Source organism: Arachis hypogaea, chromosome 13 (genome assembly GCF_003086295.3).
Source record: "Arachis hypogaea cultivar Tifrunner chromosome 13, arahy.Tifrunner.gnm2.J5K5, whole genome shotgun sequence".
Lineage (NCBI taxonomy): Eukaryota > Viridiplantae > Streptophyta > Magnoliopsida > Fabales > Fabaceae > Arachis > Arachis hypogaea.
In genome coordinates this window covers 55,509,806-55,520,551 of record NC_092048.1, presented here as the reverse complement: position 1 = coordinate 55,520,551, position 10,746 = coordinate 55,509,806, and the positions used below count along the sequence as shown (strand labels likewise).

At 30.7% G+C, this 10,746-nt stretch overlaps 1 protein-coding gene across 2 annotated transcripts; it reads left to right on the top strand.

Moving 5' to 3' along the window:
* Nucleotides 1-404: 404 nt before the first annotated feature.
* On the top strand, nucleotides 405-9,937 carry LOC112738389 (GDSL esterase/lipase 5). 2 transcript variants are annotated; one of them, XM_072211983.1, is made up of 6 exons: nucleotides 406-546; nucleotides 699-833; nucleotides 7,318-7,436; nucleotides 7,632-7,862; nucleotides 8,539-8,797; nucleotides 9,466-9,937. In XM_072211983.1, exons 1-6 carry the CDS (start codon nucleotides 498-500, stop codon nucleotides 9,777-9,779), a joined length of 1,107 nt encoding a protein of 368 aa, XP_072068084.1. In that variant the 5' UTR covers nucleotides 406-497; the 3' UTR covers nucleotides 9,780-9,937. The 2 variants fall into 2 exon arrangements, with proteins under 2 accessions (XP_025644619.1, XP_072068084.1); XM_025788834.2 differs by having other exon boundaries at nucleotides 405-833.
* The last annotated feature ends 809 nt before the right edge of the window (nucleotides 9,938-10,746 follow it).

Below are 10,746 nucleotides of genomic sequence, written 5' to 3'. Positions count from 1 at the left end.
ACATAATCGATGGTGACAAATTATACTTTTTCATATACGTTGATTTTGGACATAACTCTTAAATACTAAATAACTAGTAATAAAAGAGTTATTTCTTTTATGAAACAAATTAGAATTTATTTTTTATCTTTAGACGATATTGTAAAAGAATTTTACATTGTCTTCTAAAATAATTTATATATTTAGATGACTTTTTAAAAAATAAATTTAAAATTAGTCACTTTTATTAATATAACACTATATGATTAGACGTATCTATAAAATTATTTTCTACCGTAATTTTATAAAATTAAATCCATAAATTAAATAAATCCCAAATGTTTAAACAAATTGTCGTTATCAGAAGTTTAGAACGATAAATATGGCCCTAAAAATATTTATAAAAAACAGGACCACAACCCCCACGAGGCCACAATGTTACTAAGTGCTTCGGTTTCATCGCAACAGAAAATTCCATAGCAAAATTGCTTCATAAAACCAAAGCCAGATTAAAGTGGATGACAACTACTAGAACTCTTTCAAGATGGCATCACCATCAAAGCCTAGGTCTCCCTTTGGTTGCTTTGTTATTTCCATAACCTTGGTTCATTTCATTGCTTCAATAACGAGTTTAGGCACATGCCAAAGTCTCGTAGAAGAGAGTAGTACTAGTGATGACACTAATACTAAAGCCTTTTTCATCTTTGGCGACTCTACAGTGGATTCAGGGAACAACAACTACATAGATACTGTTCCGGAGAACAGAGCTAATTACAAACCATATGGGCAAAATGGGTATTTTAAAGAACCCACAGGACGTTTCTCAGATGGCCGTGTTATTGTGGATTTTATAGGTACGATTACGGTCATGGAATGCATCTATTACCATTGTTCTGTTATTTTCTTTTCTCACGCATGTTAAATCTAAGAATTCAGTTACCACGTATTTATTTATTTATTTATTTATTTTGGATGAAGCTACAAGAACAGGATTGGTCTAGTGACGAAGAGAGTGTTAGTATATATATATATAACACTTTTACTATTAGAATATTACTTATATATCTGTATTATTTACTTACATATATAAGAATTTTTAAGATAAAACTTAAAATTAAAGACATTTTTTTTTATATATACATACACATACATACATTCTATATGTCCAAAAATAATAGGAAATTAACAGAACATATAACTCAAAAAATAGCATTTCTTATCATGATTAAAAAATACATCAAATATATATATATATATATATATATATATAATAATACAATTTTCTGTCTCTCATAAAATAATAAATTCTAAAATAACAACGAGAAAAAAATAACTCAATTCAAATTCATTCTAAAAATAAAATTTAGTTGTCACAAGTAACAAACCTTATAAAAATAATCGAAGTATTCAAACTTTGGGTCATTCTCCTTAGGAATTGCAATAAAGTGTCTTGTTATTGGCTATGAAGTATGTTTTGAGATTTTTTGAGATAAGAGACAAGAAATATAAATGACAAAGGAAATAAACTAACAACTAGAAAAGCTCTTGGCAAGGTATGAGAACTAGAAGTTTTATCCTAGTTATTCTTATCAATTATGATGAGAATTGTTCATTGCTGCCACTTAGTTAACCTCTAACTATGAAAGAAAGTCAAGTGGATGAATTAACTTGATTCCACAAGTCCTAGCCAAATCGTGATGAAAGACTAGCTTTAGTGGCATTCAAGTCAATTAGCAACTTCTAATTATCAATCAACAAAAGAATTAGATAACTCAAAAGTCACTAATTACTCTACCTAGACCAAAAGGAACAAAATCTAACTCATAACTAAAAGAAGCATTTCATCAAACACATAAATGGCAATAGAAGTAAACTACATGAATTGCAAGAATTAAAGAGAGATCTAACTACAATGGCAAGAGATCAATAATAGAAAATCAAAGCAACATAAAAAGACATGGAAATCATAAATTGCATTGAAAGAGAAATAGAGATCTACATAAGAATTCATAAAGTAAAAGGAAAATTGGAGCAAGAGTAGAAGTAGATCTAGATCTAAGAGAAGAGAACTAAAACCCTAATCTAATCCTAATTCTAGAGAGAAGTAAGAGTTTCTCTCTCTAGAAACTAACTTTCCCTCCAAAACTAAACTAAACTAAAACTAATGTGATGGAACGTGATGACTCCCCCCTTGAATTCTGTCTTAAATAGCCTCAGAAATAAGTTGGACAGGCCCAGAATTCGCCCCAGCGTTTTGCCTTTAAGTGAGTCACGTGCGAGCATCGACGCGTACGCATGGGTCACGCGTACGCGTCGCTTGGCATTTTTGCTTCCACGCGTACGCGTCATGTGCGCGTACGCGTCGCCATGCGACTTCACAATCCACGCGTGTGCGTATGCTGCGCGTGGGCATCGATCTCAGTATCCCAAATCCTTGTTTCTTCATGAGTTCTCCACTTGCATGCTTTTCCTCTTCATCCTTTTGATTCATTCCTAGCCTTTTCAATCCTGAAATCACTAGCAAACATATCAAGGCCTCTAGTGGAATCAAAGGTGAATCAAAATTAGCAATTAAGGGCCTAAAAAGCATGTTTTCACATTTAAGCACATTTTAGGAGACAATCATGAAACCATGCTATTTCATTGAATAAATATGGGTAAAAGGTAATAAAATCTCCTAAAATCACTACAAGATAAACCCTAAAAACGGAGTTTATCACTATCATTGTTTTCTAACTCATTCTTCAATATCATTTTCTTCTCTAAACTATTTTTTTTTCATAATTAACCAATTTAATTCTACCACAGTTTACTTTTCTTAATTTCGATCATGGGGCATATTACTCACTTTCCATTCCTTTCAAGATTTACCGTCTAGTCTATCTCTTTCTTGAAAAACTACTATACTACGATTTCAAACCAACAATCTCAATTACAAACAAGCAAAAAATAACACATTCTTCAATTTCACAAATACAGACAAACAATTTCAAGCAATATACAAACAAATGCAGTATAATGCATGCTTGTCCTACTGGCTGTGAGCTCATATGTCGGTTAAACTACCACCTGACACATCTGGTAGCTAACCTGGACATCATCTCTTTATCGTGCATCCTAAGAGGAAAATATCTCATGCATGTATAAACTGGTCTCGTAGGAAGAGTGTCCTGTCACCTTCTCTTGGAGAGGCAACGCTATCCGGGAGAGTGCCTGGCCACCCTTACATCAGAGAGAATGTTATGCAACAAGAAAGGGAATCATCAACCTAACTCGTCCATACCACAGTTGAAAATTGAATCGAAGGAAATCCTCAACCTTCTATCTAATTCCCCAATGCAACAAGAGAGGAAATTCTCTACCCCGCTTGTCCACCGTAACACAAGAGAAAGAATCATCAACCTCACTTGTCCACCGCAACACTGAGCAAGCAAGACAAAACTATCATCTTTGCCAGGTGCAGGTATCTCATCAGTCACGCAAGCGGGACAAAATTTTCATCCTTGCCAATTTAGTTATTATATAACAATCACAATCAAAATGAAACATAGCCATAGTCATAACAAGGATCATAATCAAAATCATAATTCTTTATAATCACATTTATCATAAAAATAATCATTCTTAAGGTGTGAGCATGACAAAATTACCATCCTCATTGTGGGAGGGACGAAAAGTAGGATAAAATCACCATCCTTAGTAGATGCAAGTGTCTCATATCACAGTTATAATCACAATCAACCACAGTAACAGTTGTAATCAATTTCATAAGTCTTAATTCCACATATCTCCAACTATTACTAAAATATTTAACCTCATTGTCAATCCGTAAACGGGACAAAGCCACCGTCCTCACCATGGACAAGACGAACCACCATCCCACAACATTAATATTTTCTTTAACAAGTTTTATAGGAGAATATTTCAATTTAAATGCATTAATTCCATCCCCCAATGCATTCGAGGTCTTTAGAATGGTTCTTAGATTCCATACAGAAGTCACTGGGGGTACAAACTTGCCAGAAAAGGCTTAACAACTCAAAAAAAATTCATCAATAATATATCATCATCATTAATTATAATATCTTGCATATATCTCAATTTAATCACAATTCTCATCGATGAGTCTCATATCAATTTCACTTTTCACTGTGAGCCTCTATTCAAATCTTATTTTTCATATTAGTTTCAGAATCAACAACACAACTCCACTTTCTATTCCGCACACTTTAAAATCTGCCGAGTTAGGTTTAGGCTGTTACATACGACTTGCAGATATGTGGTGTCGAATACAATACTCTAAACTTATGGTCAAGATTACAAACTAACTCAAACACATCATCTTTATTTCATTCAATCTCATTATATCATTTTTTAATGAGTCATTTTAAAAGCTAACAAACTAAACTTTCATGATACTCAAGATCAAGTTAGATTATAGCTAAAGTTTCTCAACTCTTATCTCACAATTCTTAGAAATCACGACTTTATTATCATATTTCTCAATTATCCCTTTTTTCTTCAACTCTTATATATAGCTCCATTAAAACCTCATATTTACATTTCTTATTTCCAAACCCTTTGATTGATAAAATAATGAACTTTTAAATATATAATTAGTTAAACCTCTTTTTAAGTTAATTTTAATTATTTATTTATTCTTTTCGTTGTTGATCAAATTAAACAAGTTAATTCGCCAATCAACTTCACAATTAACACAACCATAAGTGCATTTTGTTTAATTAAGTTTCCAAACTAATTCCAACTTAATTTTAAATTCAAAATTTTTCTAAAAGACTCATAAATCATTTTATTTTCCAATCATAATCTTAATTGAAACATAATTATTTATCCTTAAACAATTACTTTCATTTCTTTAAATTCGCTAAAGCTCCCAAAACATAATCCTATAATATGGATCAAACAACTTAAACTCTAAGAAAAATCTCTAATATTTATAAAAACAACAATAATTCTTATCATTTTTATTATTCAATTTCATTCAATTCTTATAAAAATTTTGGCAAAACCTCTCCTAAAATTAGACTTTTTCACCCTTCAAAAGTTCCATCCAAACCAAATATCTCTCAAACCCTTCTCAACCTTTTCAATACCAAACAATTTCTCAACATATACAAATCAAATTTTCAATACCAATGTATTTATTTTTATCTTAATTTATCTTTAAGTTATTAAATTTTCACCATATTAGGACAACAAACAATTTACCTAATTTCTAATCTACCCACCAAGAGACTTCAACCATTGTTTCTAATCCATTTTATTACTTTAATATTCATCCTCATTTAACCAATTCTATTTCTCCAAAACAGTCTAATTTAATTCAAAAGATTCACATAATCACAAAAAAAATTATATTTTTCATATTGATATCGATTTATAACAATTCCTTGAAGTAAAATAAATTTTAAAAAAGTCACTACATCAAATTAACTCAACAACACAGAAACACCAGCAGCAGTACTAGCAGCTCCGATGACTCCCCGCAGCAGCGATAGCAACAATCACAGCATGCAATTATGGTAACTCAACCCTACGACATCAACACCTCAAAATCATTAACAAACTAATAACAAGACACTAGCGGTGAGGGTTCCAGAACAAGAATACTTACTGTAACTAAGAAGGAACAAGAGAATGGAGCAACAGTAGCTCTAGTGGTGATTTTTGACAACGTTCGCGCCATTTTTCAGCGACAGAGAGCTTCGGCAACCTTGCAAAAATCAGAGGTAGAGGTAAAACTAGGTTAGCCTCCACTCTGGATCTCCAACGGTAGCGCCAGTTCCAACAGCGGCGCATAACTCGACACCGGCTCCACCCACAGCAATGATGGCAGCGGCGGTAAGGGAAACACCTATCACCATCACGTTCCTCTCCCCTTCTCTCTGGTCATTCGCTTTTCTCTCTCTTCGCGAGCTCTTTCTCTCTATTCGAAGTCCCAAGCCTGCAACCGCGACAACGACGATGATCTCGGCGACGACGACTTCTTCCCTCATTCACTGGCTCGCGTCTCTCTCTTTCTCTCTCTTCTTCGTGCTTGACGACGACAGCAACTTCCAGCCCCACCAGCACCGTCCCTCCCCCTCTCTTCCTTTTTCTTCTTCTTCTCCTTCCTTCCTTCACGTTTGATTTCTCACCTCTCCCCCTCTGTTTTCTTCTTCGTTTCTGGGTATGTAGGTGGCGACTAAGTGTGTTAAGGTTAGGGTGAGAGTAGTAAATGAGTATGCGGGTAGTTTTAGGGTTAGGGTTAGAAAAAGGGAGTAAGGATAGAATTTGTATTTTGATAAAATTAGAGGGTAGAATAGTAGTTTAAAAACCAAATTTAATCCAATAAAATTATTTCAAAAACATTATTTATTTATCAACTTATTAATTGATTCTCAAATAAGTACTCTAATTTAAAATTAGAGATATTCTAATCAATTTTCTTAGTTTATAAAACTAAACTAAAAATTCTAATTATTCAAATTAAATTAACAAATCCTTGTTATTTTTCAATTACTAAAACTTTAAATTTTAAATAAAAAATACCCAATTATTATGAAAATTATATGAGTCCTAATTAATTTAAAACTCAATTTATCAAAATTTGATTTAATTACATTAAATAAAAAATAATTTATAATAGAATATATATATATATTTATTGTCTCTATCGTTTATGATTACCTTTAAAGATATTTCTAACATTTATTTTTATACATTTTGTTCTTAATATTTTTAATTTGTATGTAAAATTATTCTTAAATGTTAATTCTATCTAAAATGTTAAAGGTCAAAATTGAAGACACATAGAAATAACTTTGACACAAATCGAAAATATTAAAGATAAAATTGAATAAATTGAACATGTTAAGAACAAACTTAAATGAAATTAAATGATTCGAAAAACGATGACTAGACATCAAACATGGCTGAGCCAGCCACGAGCGTATTTGGACTAAACTAAGATATGACACGGGATGGTCAAAGGCAGGCCAAACTTAGGCAACAATGACCTTGCACCAAACACGGCTGAGTCACTGAAATGCTCAAACTAGGGTAAGACTCAGGCAATAGTAACCGGACACCAAACACAATCGAGAGACTCATGTGTTGGACTAGGCTAAGACTAGCCTTAGAAGATGACCACTTATGAATAAAAAACTCAATTACAAATTTTTAAATTAGAAAATTCCTATTTGAATTGTTTTCAAAATATCAAATAAAATGTTAACATTTTCATTTTTTTTTTAGTTATTTTTAATGTTGTAGAAGCCAATTTGCTTCTGTCCTAATTATAGTATGTGCTGAGGTTTTATTGCTTTGGTGGTACAGGTGAGTATGAAAAGCTGCCACTAGTCCCTGCATTTTTACAGCCAAATGCTGATTATACCAATGGTGTCAACTTTGCTTCTGGTGGGGCTGGTGTTCTTGCTGAAACCAATCAGGGAATGGTAAATTCGTAATTATAAAGGATAACCATGCATGTGATATTTAATTTAATTGGTATCTTAGGATATATGTGAACTTGTTTGCTAATATGTAAATTTTCCAACTTAATATTAATCAAGAAATATCCTTTATGCAGAGTTCTGTTTCATGTAGGTGATTGATCTTTTAAATCTCCATAAGAAAGTTGTTTAATGTAGGTGATTGATCTTCCAACACAACTAAGGAACTTTGAAGAGGTGAGAGTGTCACTATCAGAAAAGCTTGGGGAGAAGAAGGCAAAGGAGTTAATCTCAGAAGCAATTTATTTCATTAGCATAGGTAGCAACGATTACATGGGTGGTTATTTGGGTAACCCCAAAATGCAAGAAAGCTACAACCCTGAACAATATGTGGGGATGGTCATTGGAAACTTGACACAAGCAATCCAAGTAAGATTGTAAGAATAATCAGTTGCAAGATCTAGTTAATTAAATTATCCCAATTAACTAACACCAGATTTGTCTAAATTTGTTACCCTTTTTTTTTTATCTAAACTTTGAAAAAAAAAAAGTTGTTAAAAGACACTGTCATATAATTCTTAAACACTAAATTAATCGAAATCTTGGTATTAGCATTAGATAACGGTTTAAAAAACTGAAAAATAATTATATATTACTCTTAAGTAATAAGGTTTTATTATTGAAAAAACATTAATTTTTTATTGATCTTTATAGTTTATAAATTCATAAAATTTTAATTAAGTTCTCACTTCATTAAAAGCATTTATAATTGGATCTCTACGTTAGATGAAAAATTTATCCAGGTCCTCACAAATATTTTATCTTTAAAAAAAAAAAAGCAATAATCCTTGGATGCTTGTTTCTAAAATATTCTATTTATACATCAAACACAAAAATAAATATTTCAATGATATTTCATATTCTTTTACCAAAAACATTTAGCATTATTAGTAGCAAAATCCTAATTAAAATTTTATATCCAGTACAAAAATTTAATTACAAACTTTTAAATTGAAAAACCTAATTGATGTTAAAATGTAAGAACTACCAAGGTAATTAAACTTATTAAAAACACAAGAAGTTATTTATCATTTCTTGTATTCAGGTACTATATGAGAAAGGGGCTAGAAAATTTGGATTTTTAAGTTTGTCTCCATTGGGATGCTTACCAGCCCTCAGAGCTCTAAACTCAAAATCCGACAAAGGTGGCTGCTTTGAAGCAGCTTCTGCTCTTGCTCAAGCTCATAATCATGCTTTGAGTAGTGTTCTCAAAAGCCTTGAGCAAATCCTTGAAGGGTTTAAGTATTCTAACTCCAATTTCTACGATTGGCTTCAAGAGAGAATAAGTAACCCCACCAATCATGGTATGTATGTATACAGTATACTATCCACTATTCATTTTCATTACTATCTGCGTGCTGTTTATGCTTTTCTTTTTATGATCTTGGAAAAGGTAATTTTATAATTTAGTTTCTTTTATGTAGTTAAAAAATTAAAACTGATTTCTTTTCTAAAAGAGCTAGCTATTCTATTTAGTATTTCCAAAAATGTGAAAACTACTTTTTCTTTCATTTTAATTATTTTATAAAACAAAAATTTTAGAGACTCAACAACTTCGGTATCATGGATAACCAACATATATCAAGTTTTAATTTTGACATTTTATCAGTTTCTATACATATACAAATTAATGTATAAATTAATATACAGTGTAACACGAGTCATTTATATGTTATACTGAATAATGCTATAATGAAAAATAAAATTTTAGTGAAGACTAGAGACTACTTTTTTTAGTACAAAAAATTCCATAAAAATATTATTATATATAATGTACATATTTTTTATAAATTTAATTAAGCTCTTTATTTTTCATGCAATTTTATTCTTCAACAAAAAATCTTCCAGTTGAAAATATTAGAGATATAACCATTAATGTTGCTTTCTCCTATTAGTTTAAATTTTTGGGATAAGTGATTTCGTAGCAGAAAATAGATATTTGCTATTCCAAATTTTGTTTCAATTTTTGAAGGTTTTAAGGATGGAATCAATGCTTGCTGCGGAAGTGGGGCATATGGGGGTGTTTTCAGTTGTGGAGGCACCAAAGAAGTTGAAGATTACGAATTGTGTGAAAATGTTGGTGACTACGTATGGTGGGATTCATTCCACCCAACAGAGAAGATCCATGAGCAATTTGCCAAAACTTTATGGAATGGACCACATTCCTCAGTTGGACCCTATAATTTAAAGAGACTCTTCTCTAACATTAAGGTAATCAAGGCCCGCACTATAGCTGATGTAGTTGACAGACAAGAGACCGGTGAGCAAGGAATATTTCAGCAGTGAATTATACAAAATAAATAAATAATAGCAACAAAAAGATCTCACAGTAACACTTCCACTTTGAACTTTTGAGTTTATGATATGTACTTAGTATATATTGAACTTTTCACATTCTTGTGAATAAAATCTGAGACCCGTCCCAGACTCTGTCGTTTGCAAAACATGGCTTGAACGACAATTTTAGAAATAATGCCTGTTCATGGAATGCCAGGTAAAATAAGGTTTTACTGGGAAAAAACAAAGTCCATATAGTATATGCTTGATCAAATTAATATGAGAAATTGACACTTTTTTTTTTCTGTGAAATGTCTAAATCACATTCCTTGGCTCATTTTTTTTATATATAGAAAAAATGTTAATATTATACAATGAAATGGATATTTATATAGTATTTACAACTACTATGATGTCAGTACAAATTGTAAATTACGTTTTATGTTTCTATTTTTTTTTCTTTTTTTTTTTTCTTTTTGAACAATATAAAACGCAAGTTACGTTTAATTTTTAAAAAATTTTAAAATAAAACCTACAAAAATGTAGGTTGCGTTTAGCATTTTACTATTTTTTTAATACTAATATAACTAACAGTAACAATAATATAACTAAAACGGTGAATAATCATAACAATAATAAATATACAGTTCCGTTTAATAATAATAATAATAATAATAATAATAATAATAATAATGCACACAACAATAATATATAATAACAATAGTAGTATTTAATAATAGTAATTACAATTAATAATAATAAAGTTTAATTATTTTGTTGATTTTTATAATTTTATTAAATTTTTAATTAGGTCCTTGTATTTTTTTCTTTTTAATTGGGTCTTTATACTGCTTTTAATTTTGTAATTACGTCATTTTCATATTAAAAATGCTAAAATTAACATAATATTTTTACCAAAATACTTGCGACCAAAGATTTAATTAAGTTTTTAATTATAAATATCTTCAATTTATGA

Bases quoted from the DNA above. Each gene is read 5' to 3' on its own strand.
- LOC112738389 (XM_025788834.2), top strand. From the start codon at position 524: ATGGCATCACCATCAAAGCCTAGGTCTCCCTTTGGTTGCTTTGTTATT. The intron at 834-7,317 runs GTACGATTACGG...TTGGTGGTACAG, and splicing joins TGTTATTGTGGATTTTATAG to GTGAGTATGAAAAGCTGCCA. The intron at 7,863-8,538 runs GTAAGATTGTAA...TCTTGTATTCAG, and splicing joins ACTTGACACAAGCAATCCAA to GTACTATATGAGAAAGGGGC.